General features: G+C 38.5%; 1 protein-coding gene across 5 annotated transcripts in view; it reads right to left on the bottom strand.

Annotated features, from left to right (window-relative positions):
* Positions 1–24,157, bottom strand: part of TMEM131 (transmembrane protein 131) — a 224,554-nt gene that overhangs the window by 99,213 nt on the left and 101,184 nt on the right. For 4 of the 5 annotated variants that reach the window (XM_023618615.2, XM_070235088.1, XM_023618613.2 and 1 more), the window contains one exon: positions 17,078–17,146. In XM_023618615.2, the coding sequence (XP_023474383.1) occupies positions 17,078–17,146 (69 nt within the window). Of the gene's footprint in view, positions 1–17,077; positions 17,149–24,157 lie in introns of all 5 variants that reach the window. The other variant, XM_070235089.1, reaches the window with a different exon arrangement.

Here is a 24,157-nt window from a genome sequence, read left to right as displayed (position 1 = left end):
GTGTTGCTAATTTCATTTGTTAGTATTTTGTGGAGAATTTTTACATCTATCTTCATAAGGGATGTTATTGGTCTCTAGTTTTCTTTTTGTGTAGTTCTTTGTCGGGTTTTGGCATCAGGGTAACACAGGCTTAACAGACTGAGTTGGGAAGTGTTCTCCCTTCTACTGTTTGGAAGAGTTTGCGAAGGACTGAAATTAATTCTTTGAATGTTTGGTAGAATTCAACAATAAAGCTTTCTGTGGGTCAGAGCTTTCTTTCTGGGAAGTTTTTTGATTACTAATTCAAACTCTTTACTTATTGTATATCTATTCAGATTTTCCATTTCTTTTAAAGTTAGTTTTGGTAATTTGTATCTTTTCAGGAATTTGTCCATCTCAACTAAGCTAATGAGTTTGTTAGTATACAGTTGTTCATGGAATTCCCTTATAATCCTTTGTATTTCTATAAGGTTGATAGTAATGTACCTCTTTCATTTCTGATGTTAATAATTTGAGTCTTTTCTCTTTATTGCTTGATCTAGGTAAGGGTTTGTTAATTTTGTTGTTCTTTTCAAAGAATCAACTTTTCGTTTTGCTGATTTTCTCTATTGTTTTTTATTCTGTATTTCATTTATTTCCACTCTAGTCTTTATTATCTCCTTCTTTCTCCTTACTTGAGTTTACTCTGCTTTTATTTTTTCAGTTTCTTAAGGTAGAAGGTTTGGTTTCTGATTTGAAATTTTTTTCTTTGCTGATTAAAACATTTACAGCTGTAAGTTTCTTTCTGAACAATGCTATTGCTACATCCTATAACTTCTGGTATGCTGTGTTTTCATTTCATTCATCTCAAAGCATTCTCTGATTCCCCTTTTGACTTCATCTTTGATTCATTGATTATTAAGGAATATGTTGTTTAATATCCCAAGATTCTTTTTTTCTGTATGACTTTCCAATTTATTTCATTAGAGAATGAAGTCATCAGAGAACATACTTTGTATGATTTCAACCCTTTTAAATTTATTGGGGCTTTTACTGTGGTCTAGAATATGGTCTATCCTGGAGAACATTCTGTGTGTGTCCGAGCAGAGTAAGGATTTTGCTGTTGTTGAGTGGAACGTGCTATAGATGTCTACTAGGGTCTCGTCATTCTGTACTGTTTTCAAGTCTTCTATTTCCTTTGTTATCTCCTGCTTACATAGTCTATCCACGATTGGAAGTAGGGCACTGAAGTCTCCACCTATTACTGTTAAATTGTCTATTTCTCCCTTCAGTTCTGTCAGTTTTGCTTCCTAGACTTGGGGTTTCTGTTGTTAGCTGTGTCTTGCTGTTTTAATCTGACAATCTTGGTCTCTTAATTAGTGTGTTTAGACCATTTATATTTAATGTAATTATTGATGTGGTTAAAGTCCACCATCTTGATAGTTATGTTCTATTTGTTTTATCTCTTCTTTGTTCATAACTCTTTTATATGCGGAATTTTCTAGTTCTGGTCCAATTAAACTAGAAGTCAATAACAAACACATAACTAGATTATCCCTATAAATATGTAAATAGACCAACATATGTGCAAACAAAGAAGGATCAGAGACAAAATCTGAATAAAAATTAAGAACTATCTGGAACTGAATGAAAATGAAAAAATTAACTCATTAAAAACTTGTGGAATACAGATCAAGTTGTGCTTAAAGGAAAATTCATAAATTTAAATGTACATATCTGAAAAGAAGAAAGCCTGAAAATTAATGAGCTAAGCACCCATGTCATTAGAAAAAGAAAAGCAAATTAAACCCAAAGAAAGTACAAAGAAAGAAATAATAGAAATAAGAGTGGAAATAAATGAAGTAACACACATAAAACAGAGAACCTACAAAGCCAAAAGTTCTCACTTTTTTGTGGAGGATAAACTAGTAAGTTGATAACTACCTGGCAAAATTGAAAAATTAAAAAAGAAGGCACAAAATATCAACATCAGCAGTCATAAAGGAGACATCACTATAGATGCTACAAACATTAAAACAATCATAAAAATATTAACAATTTTAAGTTGGTAATTTGAAAATTATCCTGAAATTGCTAAACTCTTAGAAAAACATAGCTTACGAAAACTGATAAACTAAAAAAATATATATACAAGCATTACAGCAAATAAAACTACTAAAGAAATTAAATCCATAATTTAAAACCTTCCCATGAAGAAAATTCCAGTCCAGGACTTTACTGGCAAATTCTACCAAATACTTAAAGGGAATATTCTACCAAATATTTTGGGGAAAAGGGAGATGCAGCTACAAAATGGAGAAAGAGGAGGCAGAACTCTGTGAGGCTGGATTTGAACTGGGAAAATCTGAATTGGAATTATCAGTAGGAGCCATGATTTATATGTACGTATACATGTATATATATATACCTCAATAGATCTGTCCATGTGAGCCTAGAAGCAATGAGATCCAGGGGCAAGGAGCAGTGACACTGAGGAGCAATGAGCACACTTAGTCCCCGGATCTGGATTTCTAAATGTCGTTCCCCATTAAATAAAACAAACAAACGAAAAACCCAGGACTTCATGTAGTTTTATCTAATTCCAGGTCTGGGACAAGAAAACCAGAAGGAAGTCTAGAGCATTTTGCTGTATCAGAAAGCAAAGAAGTGTTCATAGAGGGACATTTCAAAAAAAGATACAGGAACCAGCTTTAAGAGGCTTTCATTGGCAACATTTATAAAATTTGGAACAAAAAGAATAGTGAAAGTAAAGGGTTATAGCACATTGAATAAAAAGGAGAACCCATGAGTTTATAACAAGGATCAACAGCACTTTTCTAGAAAGGGCCAGACAGTAAATATTTTAGGATTTATAGACCATGCAGTCTCTGTCACAACTACTCAACTCTGCCACTGTTATAAAAAAGCAGTCATAGACAAAATGGAAATGAATGGGTATGGTTATGTTCCAATAAAACTATTTACAAAGACAGGTGACAACGGTCATAATTTGCTGACCCTTGGTCTATAGTTATGATCAAAGCAAAAAGAGAGGGGAATATTTCTTTACAGAAAAATCTCTGTTCCTAAATGAAAAAGCAATGACAGAATTTGAAGCAAAAAAGAAGAACCACTATTTTGCAACTATCAACATAATAACTGATTAAGGCAAGAGGCAATGTGTGATGAGTAGGTAGAACTACTGGATGAAAGGTTGTTGCAGAAGAGGATATTAACCCCTCAGATTATTTATTAACTACAAAGAAGAAAAGGTACCTTTGTAAATTACAGAATCTGGCAGATAGTACATTAACGAGTGTTCAAACTTATCATCGACAATAATTACAAATATGGACGTTGAAGGCCACCTGAAGTGATGTAATGGGGAAATATACAACATTATCTATGTAATACTCTTGACAAAAATGTTTAGCTTGAATCTAATCATAGGGAAGTAATCAGGCCAATCAAATTTGTAGGCTAGTCTATAAGTCAACTTACCTGGACGACAAAAATTTCAAGCTTCCGAATGAAAAAAAAAAAAGGTAGGGAACTGTTCTTGATTAAAGACACTTATCAACTAAATGCAATGTGTTACCCTTGATTTGATCCTGGTTGGGGGATGCTAGACTTTAATGAACATGCTTTTGGCAATTAGGGAAATCTGAATATAAACTATATATTAGATGATGTTTATTGTATCAATGTTAGATTCCTTGGGTGTGATAATGGAATTGTGGCTATGGAGGAGCAGTCCCTTAGGAATCACATACTGAAGAACTTAGGAATGAAGTATCATGATGTCTACATTTATTTTTAGGAAAAAAAGTGATGTGTGTAGGTGCACGCACACATAGAAGACAGAGAGAAAACAAAAGTGGTAAAAGGTTAACTCTTGGTGACTCTAGATAACGGTTATGTAGTTGTTCATCAAATTATTCTTCTAACTTTTCTGTACTTTTAAATTTTTCAAAAGTTGGGCTAGGGGCTGGCCCCGTGGCCGAGTGGTTAAGTTTGCATGCTCCACTGCGGCGGCCCAGGGTTTCACCAGTTCGAATCCTGGGCGCGGACATGGCACTGCTTACCAAGCCATGCTGGGGCGGCATCCCACATGCCACAGCTAGAAGGACCCACAACTAGGAATACACAACTATGGACCAGGGGGCTTTGGGGAGAAAAAGGAAAAGAAAAAAAATAAAATCTTTAAAAAACAAAAAAAAGTTGGCTACATATTAAGATTTTCTGTTCAATGAAGTATAGGATGGGAAAAGTTAAACAGATGACAAACTAGGAAAAAATATTTGCAACGTCTAAACATCTTTTTAGACTTTAAGGTTAAGGTTATTTCTATACCAAAAAAGGAATTTCTAACAAATTAGTAAGAACCTCAAAAGAAAAAAAGGTCAAAGGATATGAACAAGCAACTTACAGAAGAGGAAAACCAATAGGCCAATAAGCATACAAAGAGGTGGATACTCAAACTTACTAGTGATGAGAGAAATACAAAATTAACAATGAGGTATCACATTAACTAATAAAATTAGAAAGTTAGCTGATGTTAAGTGTTAGTGTGAATATATGGGATGTGGAAATATAGGAATGCACATGCACAGCTCTTAGTAGTACAGAGTGGCCCAGTCATGCAACTGGGCAATATCTAGACATACGAAGTGTACCCACACTCTATGACCTATGCATTCTACTCCTGGACTTACATTGCAAAGATATTCTCATAACAGTCCATAAGTGAACCTCTAAGAGGATGTCATTGCAGGACTGTTTGTGTGTAGCCACCAAAGAGGGATTTAGTGGGTAAAATAGTGGATACTCTGCTGTATCTAGTATTTCTTATTAGAAATAAGAGAACAGATGGACATCTAAGAAAAATGGGCCTTTAAAAAGGTAAGAGATGGAATGAGCTATGCAGCCACTATGGAAAACAGTGTGAAGGGTCCTCAAAAAATTAAAAATAGAACTACCACGTGATCTAGCAATCCCACTCTGGGTATATATCCAAAGGAAATGAAGACAGGATCTCAAAGAGGTATCTGCACTCCCATGTTCACAGCAACATTATTCACAGTAGCAAAGATATAGACACAATTTAAGTGTCCATCAATGGACGAATGGATAAAAAAGATGTGGTATGTATACACACAATGGAATATTATTCAGCCATGAGAAAGGACACTCTGCCAAATAAACTAAGTCTGACAGAGAAAGACATGATCTCACTTATATGTGGAATCTAAAAAAGCTGAACTCATAGAAACAGAGACTAGAATGGTGTTACCAGGAGGTGAGGGGGAAGGGGAGATGTTGGTCAGAGTACAAACTTCCAGTTAGAAGATGAATAAGTTCTGGGGATCTAATGTACAGCATAATGATTTAAGTTAACTACTATTTCATATACTTGAAAGTTTCTAAGATCATAGATGTTCTCACCACAAAAAAGAAACAGTAATTATGTGACCTGATGCAGGTGTTAGGGAAGAAGGCTAAGGTGGCAATCATTCTGCAACAGATAAGTACGTCACCAACACATGGTACACCTTAAACTTACACAATGTTATATGTCCACTGTAACTCAGTAAAGCTGGGAAAACAGGATAAGCCATATCACAATATTATTTATATATTAAAATATAATTACATAAATTAAAAATACATCATAATATCTAGCTGGGTGGCAGATGTAAAACTACATATATGTCCTACGCATTCTTCTGTGTGTATATTCTAACTCTCACAGAGACTAGAATGTCATGGTAAAGTAATGAAAACACTCTGGAAAGTAACACTACTCTACGACTGTTAAGCATCATCATATAAAAGTGGAATAAAGCCTTCAGTCTTCTCTTTTTTTTTTGCTTTAGAGTGGCTTTGCTGTGTAAGTTGTTTACCTGAAGTCAGTGAATGGAAAGCTCTCTGCTGAGGAACTACATTTGAGTCACATTATAATAACGCTACCTCATTTTTACAGTTGGTTCTAATATAACAATCAACGTCGAATCCTGTTTAGTCAGATGGGGAACCCCATATGTTGTGATATGATTCCTCAATAAATCAATTTGAAAAGTACTTTAACAAATGCTTCTAAAATAGGATATTAGAGAACTCAGGGTGGAAGTGTTATAATTAAACGTTATGATAAATAAACTCAAAGCTCATTTTATTGTTCTACGAGAAATTTTAGTCTGTTTCCTTATAGGTTCATCTAACCCCCTCATTAGGACTTCATAATTTTGCTTTTTTGGGGGCAAAAATGTCAAAGTCAAAAGTTAGAATTTCAAGTGTTCAACCTGACTTTTAATATAGTCACATCACGTCACTTGATTCTCATAACCCGTAACATCAAAATCGAATTCACCACTACTATATGCAGTTCTTCTGCAGCTTCATTTACAGTTGAATCTTGGATTATTTTAAATATTTCGTCTTTTCTAGAATGGAATAATATTATCTTCTTTCCATATTGCCCAAAAAAGGTCAGGTTCATAGGCATAAGGTCCACAAATTATGTAAATAAGCACTCTTCATTGTCTTTTGTAAACATTTAACACATTTTTAAGGTTTTGATAGTGGTCTGCGTTGCTGTTGTCTTACACACCATTTGAGAATTTCTGTATAATGCTGACGTGAAGTTTTGTTGTTGTTAAGTTAAACATTTTCTGGTGCCTCTAAGGCCTAAACCAAGTCATATTCCCCTTCTCAGAGGTCATCACTGCAGATGCTACCACCTTTTACCAAAAGTGGGAACGATGTGGAGAAGATGAACTCCCGTGAAGTTTCTCAGCTGAGAGGAGATGATTCTGCTGCCTTTGCAGTCACCAGGGAGGCTGGGCCCAAAGACTGCCCTTGAGAGGCAGAATCCCACAAAAGAGTTTCTCTGCTTTACCCAGGAAAGCAAAAACTGTCCAAAATCATTCCATGGCTTACAGCCCAGCCATCATGAGGTCCAAAATCTTTCTGTGGTTTAACAGTACAGCCATGAGGACACAACCCAAAGGTGGAACCAGGGCTTTGGTCCTGAAGAAGGGACAGAGGAATATCCAGAGGCAAGTTTGTGACAACACATTTTGGGTTAGGAAGCAGGAAGATGAGTGCCTTCAGAAGCTCCCCAAACCCAGCAGCCCCCAACGTATGGAATTCCTCTTGCCTCTGGTGGAGACTTTCTCAGAAGCTAGACCCCTTAACCAATAGGCTCACCAATTTCAGGACCACGAAATAATTAGGGAAGTAGGTAGAGATCCAGCTGGGGCCTCAAACTGTGGCCATGATGCTGCAGGGAGAAGCTGTATAAAGACAATATGGAAGATAAAATTCTTCTTCCTCAAGCTTTATACAGACATGTAAGTATAATAACAGTACACAGAAATAAAATGTCCTCCTTACATCCTGAAAGTTCGCCGATTATGTGCTGTCTTCAACAAATATGCTCTTTTACAATTCAAATGTCCTGAAGGCTAACTGGAATCGAGTCATTTCACTTCCTTAACTCATTCTTAATGTTTTTCCTCCCATGACCTCAGTGCAATCAACCTTACTTAAGATAAAGAAGACAGGGTATAAGATGGAGAGGTAAGCTAGGGTGTCCTTCAAGAAGACAGGACTCAAGACGGTCTGCAACAAGTGACGACTTTGGGGTAGGGAAACAAGCCTGGAGATTGTAGACGCCTGGAAGCAGGGAGTGGATCAGAATGCTGAGGCTGGCCTTATCCTTTCTTCTAGGGATCAAAGTGAAAAGGCCCTGGGCCACACCCTACAGAAATGAACCCTTGCTCAGAGGAGAAGGGTCACCTACTTAGGTTATTAAAAGAAGTTTGGAGTAACAAGAACAGAGGGAACATCATGGGAAGGGCGTCAGCAGGCTATTGTAGTCATGCACACTCTAACAGAGCAGGCTTCTGTAGTTCTGGGCAGTCTACACCACAGGAAGCAGAGGCAGCATTCCTTGGACAGACCTGCTTACAGACCTCATATGAACAGCTTCCCCTGCCCCTCCCTCTCCTCAGTTCCTTTGGTGATGGATCCATGGCAGAATCCATGAGGAAATGGGAGACTGAAGAGAGAAGTCACACTAAACCATGGAAGACTTTGGTCAAGTACTAATACATGCTTACTTGTAAATAAGTAGTGCATTGGTTTTCTGCTACATAACAAAACTACCAAAAACTTAGAGGCTTAAAGCAACGCTGATTTATTATCTTATAATTCTGTAAGTCAGAAGTCCAGGCACAGCATGACTGGTTTATCTGCTCAGGGTCTTACTCATTAAAGCTCAAAGTCCTCTTCTAAGCTCATTCAAATTGTCTGCAAAATTTAGGTAGCTCTCAGTCTCTTGCCATACGGCCCCTTCCATTTCCAAAACCAGCACAAAGAAACTTCCTTGCATCAAATATCTCTCACGCTTCAAACCTCCACCATGTCTGTTTCTGAGGACTGCTACAGCCAGATTTAGAGGGCTCATGTGATCAAGTCAGGCCCCTAGATTATCTCCCTTTCTTAAAGGTCAACTGATTTGGGAGCTTAATTACATTTTCAAAATCCTTTAGAGCAACATCTCAATTAGTGTTTGATTGAATACAACTGGGAGAAGGTGTGTGTGCATCTTAGAGGCCAGGAATTTGGGGGACCATCTTAGAATTCTGCCTGTCATAAGCAGCGTGTGTGACTGTTTGGCTAGACAGGATAAGATTTAAAAATAAAACAAAGATTTTCAAATGCTTGCCAGTGCTGGTCCTGTTCGTTTCCATTATCAGCTGCTCCAAAGACATAGGGCCAAAGAGGACAGTGTCAATTATTTATAGATAAACCAAGCTAAATCAAATATACGGTTGTTCTCTGTGCTGTTAGAGCACAGCTAGTGACTAACTCTCCCTATTTTAGAAGGATCTGAGGCTCAAAAGAATTAGGAAGAACCAGCTATGAATTAGAGACCAGCCTGGAAAGTAAGCTGCAATTTTGTGGTCAATGGCAAGTTTCCTATGCCACAGAAAGATGACAATGCAATGCCAGGAAACAGCTGAAGCAATGGCTGAGCAACTGCCCTTAGACAAACCTTATGAATGACAGTGACACAGCACCCTACTAAACACAACTTTTGGCAGGAAGTTGGGCCAAATCAATATACAGTACTTTGTACACTCAATTACCACAAGAAATCCAACCATCTTCTCAAACACATTTTACACTGAGGGCTGAGCTGGGGTGTTGGTGGAACAGTCAGAAATTGGAAAGTTAAAAGGTACCAAACGTCCCTTTAGAAAAGAGGAATACCAAAAAGTGATTAGGGAGAAATGCCTTTCATGAAGTGAATTTAACTTGACAATAAAGACCTCCATTTTTAGTGACAGTCTATTCAATTTCCATTTTTTTAAGGAATTAGGTCTCCATTTTAAGCTTTAGATTTGAAACCAAGATTTTCTGCACTTAATAATTATATAAACCAAAGAACTCAGTAAATCAAGTTTCCACTCAAAGCATTTTTTACAGTCAGCAACAAATGTTTGAAAAAAGGAGTTGTTACGGGAACAGAAAAATATTTAACAGTATTGGCATAAATAACTGAGGAGGGGGCAGAGGGAGGGGGGAGGTAGTCACACCCAGACTGCTCCAGCCAACTGTTATGGGGCAGAAGGGAGGAAAGGAGAAGAGGGAAGGAAAAGGGAGGGAAGGGGAAGGGGAAAAGAGGTAGAATTAAAGGATAAATTCAAACAAAATGGATGAAAACAAAGAAAACCTATTTGTGAAGAAAGTTAATCTGATTAATTGACTGTGAAAGAAATTCTAGAGCACAGCAGGGATGATGAGAGTAGTAAGAGGACTTGGCCTGTGGGGGTCTCGAAAGTGGCCAGGGAATCAGAGCTGCATATCCTTGCTAAGAGGCCTGAAACCCTCTTGGAGGCCTTTTGGCAATCGGATGCAATCTGGAGTGGTGAATTCCACCCAAATTAAAGTTTTCCAGATACTGCAAAGGGTGTTTTAAGATTAAGAGTGACTTCTGGTTTAGCAAAAATGACCACAAGCAGTGGAAATAGCTCACAGAAAACATAAGGCAAAACTTCAGTGCATAAATCAAGGTAGTGAACAATGATAACCCTGCTTACAATTTCTGGAAAAAATATTATAAAGTTTTCTGTTAATGATGCTTCTTGTCAAGTCCTAAAATTACTGCGATACGTATCAAGGCAATGAAACACTTAGAGATGGACATTCAATCAGTAAAGTGTTGGATGAAGAAGAAAAGGCATAGCAAACATTTAATGTGGTCCAGTGCCAACACCTGAAAATGTAAAACTGAAGCAGTTAAATCAAAAGAAGCAGAAGCAGAAGAAATCAGCTGGCAATCTTGTTGGACTTGAAGATAATGTACTGTATATAAGTGTTAAGTGTGAAGTTGTGTTAGACATACAAAGATAAATAGTGTGTATTTATCTTGATAGCCTGGTCTGGTAGGGGAGCAGACATCAAAACAAACGATTAGAGCAATAACCATTGCATAAATAGAAGTTAGGAGATGTCACGAGTAATGAAGACTCTAACTTCATTTTTGATGCTGACAGTTACTGAGTTTTCAAGCCCCATAATGTCCCTTCACCTTATGCCCCACACCTGAGCAAGCGAATAAGCAAGCCTGCACACTCTCTTGGATCCCGTGAAAAGTCCAAACTATGCAAGCCCACCCCAGCCTCACTCCCTAACCACAATAAAAGCCAAGCCAGTCTCCTTTTGCTGCTCTCTCAAGCCATTTTCCAGACCTGACTGGGAGCCCATCCTGCGCTCTCTGGAAAGCTTCACTACAATGAACTTTTTCATACCCTCTTCGTGTGTGTGCATATGATGTCATCAGTCTTCACATCTGAAGCAAATTTTGAGCGGGGATCCATCCTACCCTGCGGGGTAAACACAACACCATGGAAGCGGAGAGAAGGCAGTTTCTACCTCTGCTAGGCAGGCTGGGGAAGGCCTGCCTCACAGAGGAGAGCTATACTCTGCAGTGCCGAAGGTCATTAGGGATTCAAGAGGCCAAGGAGGCTGTAACGGAGTTCAACTGGAGGAGCTGCCCACTGCATGATTTCTCTTCTCTGGGCGAAACCTGATAAACACAGGGACAACACCTGCAAAACATGTCCACCAACAAATGCCCTCCTTGTTTGGGGGGTAGATACCTGATCTAAGCCAGAGTGACCACTGCACTACTCTGAGATTTTTTTCCCCTGATGGAGCAAAGCTATAGAATGTGGGTCTGAAGAGCAGTCAGTGGATTTGTCCTCATCATTGTAGGAAAAAGACACTGGCAGTGGGAGAGAATAAGCCAATAAAGAGCGAGGCGGAGATAAGAGCCAGAAAGAAGAGTCCTGGTGGAGCTGCACAACGTGGATCCTGTTGTCTCCAGGCCCTAGCTGCATCTCTGACCTTTCTGCAGATACATTACGGTCCTCAGCACTCCTTCCAATATATCTTACTTTTGCCTCAGCTGGTTTCAGATAGACTTCTATCACTTAGAACCAAACAACTGCAGCACTGACCAAAACAGAGGGATTAAAGGCACTCTGTAATTGCCATTAATTTTCTTAAAATACTTACAGTACAATGGTCCTGTAGTTATATTGACTGTCCTTACTATATACGGAAACATGTGCTGAGGAATATCGGAATGAAATGTCATTATGTCTGCTACTTTCAAATCATTCAAGATCCACAAAAATATGGAGGAAACATGGCAAAAATGTTAATTGTTGAATTTAACTTAAGAGTACATTCATTATCCCTTCTTTCTACTTTCCTGATATAAGAAACCTCCCATAAAAAATTCTTTTTAGAAGGGAGACTCAAAGTATGTATAAGATGCCTTGAGCTTAGAAAGATCAGTTATGTCAGGAAACGGTAAGTAGTTCTCCACAGGCTGGTTTAGGTGGGGGGCATACAAGAAAGGTAAAGGACAGATTTTATGTTAAGAAATTTAGCATTTATTGGGAAAACACTAGAAAACCATTAAAAGAATGTGGGGGTAGGAGGAGTATGGGAAATGATATGATCAGATTTTGATAGTAAAAGGATTTCTCTGTTGATAGTATAGATCACAAATTGGAAAATGGCAGGCATGTGGTAACAGTCTAGATAAGAAATGACGAAGGCCTGAATTAAAGGTTAGAGAAGAGTAGAGGTGAAAACTGATAGGATTGTGGTAATGGATTTGGTGGGGGAAAGGAGGGAGTGCTTTGAGGGAAAGGAAGGAATCCAGAAAGCCTCAGGATCCTGGCTTTGATGACTGGTTGTTACCATTCACAGAGGCTGGAATACGGAAGCAAGAGCAGGACACATTGAGTTTAAGGTGGTGTTGGAGACACAAGGTGAGTCATGAGGGCGGGGGTGAGACACTGATTGGAAAACCACAGGCCATGCCAAAGGCGTGGAAGAGATCACCCAGTAAGAAAGTGTGGAGCTTACTGTTAAGGGCTGAAGAAAGAGAAGCAGCCACAGTTAGGGGACAGACAGAGGACGAGAACCCCGAAAGAGACTAAGAAAAAAGGGCCTTAGACACAGGTAGAAAACACTGAGAGTGGTTCACAACAGTACAGGCAGAGAAAGATCTGAGAGGGAGGAAGAGGTCAGCAGTGCCATGTACTCTACAAGAGATGAAGAATGCCAGGACTCGTAACCTAACAAAAAGACTTAAATTAGGGCAGCTCCAGGGTTGATTAATTCAGCAGTTTGAAAATATCAACACAGATGCAAGTTCTTCCCATTTTTCTACTCTGTCAGGCAAACTTTGCTGGCTTTATCCTCAGACTAGTACCCATGACTAATCGCAAGATGGTTGCCACAGTATCCCAAGCATCACATGTAGACATTATTCAGCATGGAAGAGAGGTATTTCTTTCTTGTATCCCTTTTTTAGAGTGGGGGAAAAAAAATCCTTCCCCAGAAATCCTTTAGTAGACCTGACTTCATATTATTGGGCAGAACTGGGTTAAATCCACCCCTGAATTGATCACAAACAAGAAGAAAGAGATTATTACAACTGACTTAGATTAATCAGGATTTACTTCTGAGATGGGGACAGGGTTACTTTTCCTAAGGGCTGGATAACTGAAAACACTGGGGTTATATTAACAAAAAAAGAGGGGGTGGGGTGGGGTGGATGTTGAATAGGTAACTCAGAGGCATGAGGAGGAACCATTCTGTACTAAAGTATTCTAATCTCATTTTTCCCCATATCATAATATTCATTAAAGAAAGAGCAGGGATTTTTGGAGGCGGAAAGAAAAGTAGCCAATGCGGGAAAAAATTCAATCAACTAAGTTTCATGCTTCTGAGGGTGAAACAAAAATAAATATACAACAACTTTAAAAGAGGATACATCCTAAAACATCTCTGATTTCCTTTAGCAATGAGTTACTTCCCAGTCCACTGATAATTTACTTTCTGTAGTGAAAATGTACTTCATTTTCTTTTCCTAAAACTACTTTCAGGTTTCATAACAAGAACCTTGGCTCTAAACCTGCTGTGCAGATTCTTTCAATCATATCCCCTCTGATTTTCTAGAGTCAAAAGTTCTAAATTTAGGAACTCTTTGTTTACATCCATGTGGTAGCTTTGTGATATATCATCTTGGTTGGACAGAACTAGTCCCCAGAATTTCCTTTCTAGTACATTTCTGCTTAGGGTGGGTTACAAGTAATATTGTCTCCTGAGAGTTGGAAGACGGAAGGGAGGCAGCAGCCATTTTGCAGCACACACATACCTTCTCCCAGTTATTCAATCAAACACTAATCTAGGTGCTGCTGAAAAGGGAGTTGGCAGAAGTAAAGTCTCTTATCAGTTGATTTTAATTAAAAGGGAGATTGCTCTAGGTGGGCCTGTCTTAATCAGTTGCAAGCCCTTTCAACGAGAGCTTAGCCCTTGCCTGAGCTAAGAGACTCCAAACAGCTGGATCTGCAATTGCTCTGCTTCCTCGGGTCTTCCCTGAGCGCCTGCCTGTGGACATCAAGCTTCAGCCTGTGCCCTTGGGGTTCCAGCCCCCTCATGACTTTCCCTTCCTGACTGCCTGCCCTGTACACCTCAGGCTTGCTTAATGGGCTCCCACAGTTGTATAACCCAATTCCTCATAAAAACTCCACACATATATACGTATACATACATATACTCATACACACACATAAAATCTCCAACTGGTTCTGTGTTTTTGATTGAATCCTAGTACACATGTGCTCATATCTGCCCCCAACTCCCACTTCTTGAGATCCACTTCTCCCTTTGTGAGATAAAACAAACTCCACTCAGCTGTCACAGACTGGACACAGAAAAGTTTAAAATAATGGTAGAGTAGTTTTCTTTTTCTTTTGTTTTCACTGTTTTGGGGCAGCATATAAATCTGCTGCTTTAGAGAATAGTGCAATGTAACTATTATATTTGTTCCCTGTGCTGAAACTGAGAGCTCACGCTGTACTTCAGATAATTTCCCTCCCTGTATGACCTGACCCTTGTTCATACTGGAGTTCATCTGTCCATTCACACGTCTTCTACAAGATCTTCCACAGTTTCTCTCAGCTCATGAGATCTCAGTTTCTCTAAGTCCAGCTCCAGTCTCTTAAAGAAATCCCATTTTTTTCCTCTCTAGTCATAGATTAATTTATTTATTCCTATAAGTTCTCCTTGTTCATGACAACAAATTATTCTCTAGCCTAAATATTAACTAAAAACCTTCATATTCTGCATATCCTTCATCTCACAATTCCATTTTTAGGACTTTCTCCTGAGGAAATAGTCACGGTTGTGTTTAAATCACTAGTTTCAGCACTGAGCATAAGAACAAAAGTTAAAACAATAAATGAATTTAACAAATCTATCTATACATCTGATATTCTTTGATACCATAAAATAACGTAACAAAATACAATGGAATAAAAAAATGCACAATACATCATGTTTAGAAAGCAGGTTACAAATTAGTTTATATTCAGAAAATACAGTTATGTTTTTGTAAATAAATAAATATAGATGCGTAGGAAAAGGACTTGAAAGACAAAAGCGCAATGTGAATGTTTCTGAGTGGTCGGACTGTCGTCGGTAATGTGTAACTTTCTTCTTTCTGCCGGTAAGTGTTCTGAGCTTACTACAGTGGACACGCACTGCGAGGGCAATAAGCAAAGCCCCAGGAAAGTTCTGCAGTGGGGATTTGCTGACCTGCAGTCTAGGACAGGGAGTCTTCAGCAGCCCTTAAGGATCCAGATATAGACTTAGAGGGGATGTCTATAAAATCCTTGAATCTACATGCAAAATGTTGTTTGTATGTGCAACTGTGTGTGTCTGCATCTGGGGAGAGGACGGCAGAGGTTCCACAGCTTTCATTTATTCCTAAAGAGATCAGGATCCAAAAAAGGTTAAAACCACCAGTACAGAATCTTGCTGGACTTTATCTCAATTTCTCTATTTTGGGGGTGGGGCATTATTTAAAAGGCTGAGGGACAAATAATTTGGAACAAGAATTCCAAATTCCAATTCAGAGATTTTGCATACCTGAAAATTTCTTTATCTCAAGGGAGGCATGAAATTTGAAGAACTCCATCAAAAAATAAATAATGAAGTGAAAAACAGTTGGATATAACTTCTGAAACAATTGCTCCAGAATGGTTACTGCTAAGCTTTTCAAAGTAAGAATACTCCTACTTTAGACTAAAAGTTTTGGTACCATATATTGATCTCCTCTGTCCCATCTGCATGTGTCATCATAAATGCCGCTCTAGCCATAGTCTCAGAATGGAGTTCATCCGTCTCTATTCTGATCCACTCTAAAATGAGAGAACATACTTGAAGAGAGAAAACTCATTTTAAAAATAATGCACTCTCTTGCTAAAGATCAAAATACATGCCATGTTTCACTAAATATCCTGCCTTTGATGGAAGGAGACTATGAGTGATAGACGACTGTGATCGGATTAGAACTTTATGTTCCTTGCCATCTCAACATTGTATGTACCTAAACCTTTTTTATAGGACAGAATTAACAGTGATATATTTCCTATCTAAACATTATAGTCTTTAAATCTAACACTCACAAGGCAATTTTACTTCTATAATGACTAGTCTCAAATACTGATTCCATCTAGAAGTGCACAAAGAAGCATGCAAACTTTTCTCTGCACTCCCCCCCCAAAATCCATGATCTCTATAAGAACATAATCTCCTAAGAAGGTGGAGCTGCTATCAGATATCTCTTACTTCTTACGCTAACTAGTCTACCAAGGTTCTGTACAAGTATAACTGATATATTTGATTATTCCAGGTTTGAGATTGTAAATAAATTATTAAACTTAATGGGTTTACTATAGTAAAAAAAAAGGCTAACTACAACTCTGACAACGTTAACAAAAACTACAATTTTCACTTATTGAACCAGAACAGATCTACATATAGCTTCCCCGTCACTTCCCTTTTAAACTCTTTTCTTCTGCTAACTTACCAGAACAGCATTGCTCTAGCAGTTATATCATTTAAAAAGTTCTTTTTACCCACCTGCTAAGTTGGGTTGGAATCAAGCAGGGTGAAGACTTGTTTCCCCCTTAGTGTATCTGAGATGTACAAAACCTGAGACCCAGAGGTGGAAGGGACGCCAGAAGTACGGTTTGAGGAAGAGTTCTGTGGTTGAACCACGTCTCTCTGTCGGATTTGCTTTTGCTTGCCCTTCTAGGTTGGTGATGATTTTATTTGGTGATGTATAAAAGTGTGTACTTTAAAAGCATATGCATCAAACGATAAATAATATGTCCTTCTATATCCGCAAAGAAAAATTTAAATAATAAAAATGGAAATAGAGTGCTAACCAGAAAAGGTAACCCACAAGCTTTATGCTGCTTCTGAAGATAAGATCCTCTGAACCAGAAACTCCATTATGAGTGTATTTTTCAAACTCCAAAAGTTATAAATACAGGTTAGACTCATAACACATACTTGATTCCCATTTTCAAACTGTGTTCAACATCATTTGTTTCCTGATGACCTGGAAATGTAGCTTTCTCATGTAGATAACACAGGCAAAAGGCAAGACAAATGCATGCATAAAATACATATAACAGTTTAATGGGAAACTATGGTGCGCAAATTTTAAACTTACTGTTCATGGAAATCCAGCATTGGGGGCTCAAATCGTATAGGTCTGCAATTACCCCGGTACAGAGATATACTGTAAGTAAAAAAATAAAACAGCATAAGAAGCAATTCTTCAAAATATATATTTCCCCAAACTGAAGTCAGACACTTGAGTTTTGTCATGAGAAACTTTTTTTTTTTTTTTGGTGAGGAAGATTGGCCTTGAGCTAACATCTGCACCAATCTTCCTCTGTTTTGCATATGCCATGCTCCCACAGCCTGGCTTGATGAGTGGTGTGTACATCTGCACCCAGGATCTGAATCACACCCTGGGCCGCTGAAGTGGAGCGTACAAACCCCACCACTATGCCACCAGGCCAGCCCTGAGAAAGTATCTTTAAGAAAGGTGGAGTCTAATGTTCTATTAGGAATGTGCATTACTTTTCTTCTTAGAGGAAGTCCATAAATGTTGTTTTAAAAAATGAAAAGAAAAAAATAGGGGTATATTTCCTAATCAAAGGTATGCAAAAACAGAAAAAGCTCAGGTAGACAGAATGTTGAAATTTACTTGGCTGTTAAGATTGATAACAATATACCTTAGTATGCTCACTCGGAGTTTTTGATACATGTACAATGAACAATACCTAGTTAATACAACCACACATACCTGGCAGAAAATACACAGACATGAAAACCTTGTAACTAGATAACCTTGTAATTAGAGGGCCAAAGGAACTAAAAAACGAATTTTGGGATAGAAATTTCCAAGAACTGAAATATCTTTTTAGCCTGAGAGTGTAGAACACACTGATCTATGATGTCTTGTTCTAAATATTTGAGCATCATTTCTAACTATCTCACTTGATACTAGAACTTCTCACTAAAACAGACTTCTGAATAGCAAACCTCTTAGACATCACCACAACCTAACACTGATGCAAAGTATAAACGACTTTGTCGGGTTGGGGAGCCCACATAGGTGAAGTCGTCTGTTTCTCATACTGACAAAGTGAGAAATTCAGTTAGCCACTAACATTTCTAAATAGTAGACGTTTATCTTTCTGCTGCACTTTAAGAAATGATGTTAGAGCAAAACCCATTTTGTGAGACTTTATTTCCATCACCACTGTAATTGACAAGAATATAAGCTTCAAATGATCCAGTAAGTTCAATCAGGAAGTATAGGAAATACACTAGGAATAGACAGGGACATGCAGAATATGTAGGAAATTTAGCTTTAACTCAATTCTATAAAGATTAAATAGTCTGAAATAGGTGAAGTGGATAAGAGGTACACACTTCCAATCATAAAATAAATGTAATGTACAGCATAGGAAATATAGTCAACAATATTGTAATAACTTTGTATGATGACAGATGGTAACTGGTCTTTTCAGTGTGATCATTTTGTAATGTAAATAAATGTTGAATCATTAAAAAAATAAAGTAAAATGGAAAATGAAATCAGAGACTATATTTAAAAAAACAGCTAAACAGTGGATAAAAGATGAATAACAAATATTAGAAATATAAAAGAACAGTAGAATCTAAGTATAACATATGGAGAAATAAAGAGGAAAGCAAATTAAAACAAAGATTAAATAGTCTGAGCAGTGGATTAATTGATCTAAAAGTAATAAAGCCTAAGGGTGTTTTTAGCTCTACTGATTAAGACTATTCCTCTGTGCTGCTTGATAATCTCTCTACATGTGTTGAACAGAAAAGATGACACACAAACAAGAAGGACACCACCAAACGTATAAGGCACAAAACTCAAGACGCTAGGACAGAGAAGGCACGGTTCCCCACAGGACAGCTGCCACATGGACCTAGAAGTAGAGAAGCTACCCCTCTCGACTGCTGCCTTTCTCAGGCATGCTATAACAAGGACACTCTCGTGCCTTTAGAACTAGAAATACTGATCAGCTCATCAGTTTCAACAGTATGAAACCCAAACTTATATAAAATCTTAGTCCAATCAAGGAAAAAAAACATAATGCATAAATAAATGTGTATAAGTCATTAATGCATATATATAAACACTGACTGGGTTAGATGCTAGAGATACAAAAGAGTAAGACAGTTTTTTCTCTCACAGAACTGAGAGTCTGCTCCCAAAGATGCAAATGGAAATGTGTAAAGTCACCAGGCAAGGTGAAAAAAAGTGCACACCCCATTCATTCAATAGAAATATGCTGCATGCCAGGCGCTGCCTAGCAGCTGGGGCTACGGGAACAAAGCTAAGAGCCTGCTCTCGTGGCACCAACAACCCAGTAGGGAGACAAAAGTAGAACATATCAGGTGATGATGTGTGATATATAAAGACAGAGCAAACACAGTAGGAACAGAGAAGGTCTCTTTGAGGAGGGACATGAACAGAGAATTGAACAATGGAGATCTGCGGGAAGAAAAGGGGGAGGTACTAGGCATGCTGAGGAACAACGAAGCTGCAGGGAAGGAGGGGGAAAAGGGAGGAGCTGAGATCAGAGAGGTACAAAGGCCAGGTCTCCTTGCAGGAGTCTGAATTTTATTCTAAGTGTAACAAAAAGCCTCTATGGTTTTGAGCAAGGAAAGTAACATGATCTGACATATATGAAAAGGTTAATGCCAGCTGCTGTGTGAAGAACAGACTGTAGGAGCCCAAAAGTGGCAGCAGGGAAGTCCTGCAGTAGTCCAGACAAGAGGGGATGGCAGCTGTGGTCTAGGGGGATTGCAATGGAGAGTGGTGAGAAGTGGCTCTTTTCCGAACATACGTGGAAGCTAGAGACAACAGGTCATGCTGACGCATTTATTTTGGAGTGTGAGAGAAAGAAGACAGGACTCAAGGATGACTTAATCCTGATTTTGGTCTGAGAAAATGGATACATAGTCATGACGTGGGAGGAGTGGGTTGGAAGTGGGGAAGAATAGATGGGCAGATACTCAAAAGTATTGTTTTAGACATTTAAATTTGAGATGTCTTATCTCGATGAAGATGACAAGCAGGCAGCTGAATATACATGGTTGTTGCTTTATATAAAAAAGTTATTGATTTTTGTGTACTGATCTTATATCCAGTCACTTTGGTGAATTAACTCTCATAGTTTGTCTGTAGATTCTTTTAGATTTTCTCTTGTCACTAAACGTGCTGCCAAAATGATCACTATCTGGACTATCTCTGTAGACAAATCATCTGCAAGTAACAAAAATTCTATTTCTTCCTTTTAAATCCTTAGACCTTGTTTTCCTTTTTTATGCCTTATGTGGGCTAAGACCGCCCATAAAGTGCTCCAGAGAAGTGGTGTCCAGCAACTGTTACTGTGATATTTACAGAACGCTCACAACATGAGATAGAGGGAGCAACACATAAAAGATGACTCCCTCATGAATAATGCATATTTTCAAAACAACAGCAGATCTATATCTAAGAAACAGTTTAATATTTGAGTGGGTACAATACAAGCCGTCATAGGTATAATCTTATTTTAATAGGACCAAAAATTCAATAACATAGCCGTCATGTATCCACAGCTAATTGAGATGGTTGCTACTACGTTTATTTAGAAAGGGTGTGACATCATTTAGTGCTTTATTAACAGAAAGCAAATGTTTCCAAATCTATAATGTTGAAAAATAAACTGGAGAAGAAGAATGTGAAAAATGGAAGCCAATTCAAAGAAAAGAATCTGAGACATTGTAACACTACAATACAGGGTTTTATGCTTTCTGCAGTAACTGTATAATTGTTTTGCAAGTCTCCATACAATCTTCTTATTTTCACTAAAATATTAACTACTTATTTGGGGATAAGGAGATGAATAAAGACTATTTTCTGACTTCAAGCAAGAGAACAACTAGAGAGAGAAAAGAAATCTCGTGGGACATGGTCTATGTTGCTCGGTGAACTATCAAGTGAAAGTTAAGCCGGTGGCTCCCAAAGGAAGCAGAGAGGGCTTCTCGGGGCTTTGGGAATTTGTTTAAACCAGGAAATTTAAAATGGTTTCCTAGGGGCAATTACTATCTAACAAAAGGCACTCTTTGGCCAGTATTTCTTGAAAAATGATTTGTGGTCTACCTACATCTTAATCATCTAGAATTGTTGTAGAAATGCAGTTTCTAGGGCCCCACCTCCAGAATCTGATTCCTTACATCTAGTACAGAGCCCAGAAACTGGCGATTTTATGTTCACTCTCACATTTGGGAACTAGTCTTTTGCATCTTGATCCACAATAAGCACTGCAAGCAGAAATAAGATGCAAAAAAAGTAGCTTCCAGAGTCACCAACAGTTTAAAATGGTTCCAAGTAAGATTTTTATTAGAGACAGCTAAAAAAAAAAGTGATTTAAAAGATATAGATTACTCTTATATAATATGTATATTTTTTCTATACACACACACACATACATTTTAGCTTAAATTTGCATTCCCCTAAAGACTAATTATGTTGAACATCTTTTCATTTATTTATTATCCAATTAGATATCTTCTTTTGTAAAGTATCTATTCAAAATTTTTTAACTGGGATATTTGTCTTATTAAGGTCTAAGAGGTCTTTATATATCCTAGATAAATCCTTCGCCAAATATATGTACTGTGAATATTTTTTACTTGTCCCTCCTTTTCATATTATTAATGGTGTCATTTGGGGGTGACATTGTCAAGACGGTGACATAGGTCGTTGCCCACTTTAGTCTCCCTCACAAGAACACCGACTGGCAACTATCCACAGACAAGACACTCTTGTGAAAATCCCAGAACACGAGAGCGAAGTTTAAGAACCGCTCTGGACCACAGAGACCAAAAAGGACCACATTAGAAAGGTAAGAGGAAGGGCTACCCTCTGATCCCATAGCCTCTCTACCAGGCTGGCACATGGCTGCACTGACAGGGCCACCTGGAGCCTGCAGTTTCTCCAGTGGGAAAGTGAGAGCCCAAGGTGGACATTCAGCTCCCCCAACATTGTGGGTTGCTTCCCAGAAGGCTCAGCTGAGTCTTGCCTCAAGGGGCTCATAGTGGGAATCTGTAGGGGCGAATCTGTGGGGCTTGACCACTGGAGATAAGACTGGGATGCAGGGGTGGGATGTACAGCAACCAACACATTAGCAGACCACACTCTTCCTTGTGACAACACCCAAGTGGAGATCCTAGCGAACAGCTCTGCCCTTCTGCAGAGCCAAGCCAGTGGTCCTGTCTGGCCAGGGAGCTCAGTGGACAATTCTGCGTGACTTGGGTCTCCACCCAACGAGCCATACCAACCACGGAGCCTATCCCGTGGCCCCGCCTGGGCTGAGAAGCAAATTCAAAGACCTGCTTATGGCGAATATAGCTTCTAGCCCCACCCAACCAGGACATGTTCACCTGGGAAGCTGCATAGACCAATCTACAGCCCTGCTTACAATGGCACTCCAGCCAAGAACCCAGCCAGTGGCTCAGCCCATCTGCAGAGCCAAGTTGGTTGTCCTGTCTGGCCAGGGAGCTTGGTGGGCAGCTTTGCCAGACTTGGGTCCCTACCTATAAGGCCATAATGGCTGTGGAGCATGTTTTATGGCCCCGCCTGGGCAGGGAGGCAAATTCACAGCCCCACCCAACCACTGAGTAGAACACCCAGTCCTGCCCAACTAGGAAGCCTGACCAGAGAATCTGGGTACTGTGAAGCCCATCCTACACCTGCACACGGACGGGGAACCAAATTAACAGTCCTATCCAACTGATTACAGCTAGCAGCAACTCTCCTCACCTCTGTGATCAGGAAGTGGCCTTGGCTAATAGAGACCCTGAAAGCAAGACCCACCTGCCCAAGGCCACTACCAGCTGACCTGTCAAGAACCCCGAGTTGAGCAGACTGGTGAAGAATTGTCTCTCCGAAGTGAACCGGTAAAGTCTGGAAGAGGAGATCACTTACTCAAATGAGCAGATGCCAACTCAAGGAATCAAAGATCAAAATCAGGCAAATATGACACCAGCAAAGGAAACTAATAATGTTCCAATAACAGACCCTAAAGAAATGGAGATCTATAAACTGTCTGAGGAAGAATTCAGAATAATCCTGACAAAGAATTCAGAATAATCCTCTTAAAGAAGTTAATAACTGAAGGAAATTGGAAAAACAATGCACAAACAAAATGAGAAGCTCAACATCATCAAAAAACAAACAACTGAACAGAAATCCTAGAGCTGAAGAATACAATGACTGTGCTGAAGAACTCAATAGAGAGCTTCAACTAAAGACTGAACCAAGCAGAAGAATCAATCAACAAACTGAAAGACAGGTCACTTGAAATTATCCAGTCAGAGGAACAACAACAACAAAAAAGAACGAAAAAGAGTGAAGAAAGCATGCCAGATTTACGGGATACCTTCAAGAGAAACAAGGTATGTATTATGGCAATCATTTTCATATACAATCTTGAAAGTATATTTAAAGCAACAATGAATGAAAAGTTTCCAAATGTGGGGAGAGAAATGGACATCCAGATTCATGAGGCGCAAAGAACCCAATAGGTTAAACCTGAAAAGGGCTACACCAAAACACATTATAATTGAGTCATCAAAAGTCAAAGGCAAAGAGAATTTTAAAAGAAGCAAGAGAAAAGTGACACACCACATACAAGGGAACCCACATAAGATTACAGGCAGATTTCTCAACAGAAACTTTGCAGGCCTAGAGAGAATAGGATAATATAATCAAAATATTGAAAGAAAATAACTGTCAACCAACAATACTACACCTAGCAAAGCCTTCTTAAAGAAATGAGATAAAGACTTTCCCAAACAAACAAAAGCTGAGAGAGTGCATCACCACCAGACCTGCCTTACAAGAAATGTTAAGGAATGTTCCTCAAGTGGAAATAAAAGGATGCTAATTAACATAAAAAACACATGAATGTATGTGTAAAACTCACTGGTAATGGTAAATATATAGTCAAAGTCAGATTCTCTAATATTGTGATGGTAGTGTGTAATTCAGTTACAACTCTAGTTTAACAGCTAAAAACAAATTATTAAAAATAACTAAAACTACAATAATTTGTTATTATATACATAATATATTTATATTTTACTATAAAATATTAATATTTATATATTTAACATCAATAAACTAAAATGTGAGGGCAAAGAAGTAAAA

This window comes from Equus caballus, chromosome 15, assembly GCF_041296265.1.
Source record: "Equus caballus isolate H_3958 breed thoroughbred chromosome 15, TB-T2T, whole genome shotgun sequence".
NCBI classification, from domain to species: domain Eukaryota; kingdom Metazoa; phylum Chordata; class Mammalia; order Perissodactyla; family Equidae; genus Equus; species Equus caballus.
Note: the sequence above shows the minus strand (reverse complement) of the source record. Positions and strands in the feature narration are given on the sequence as shown.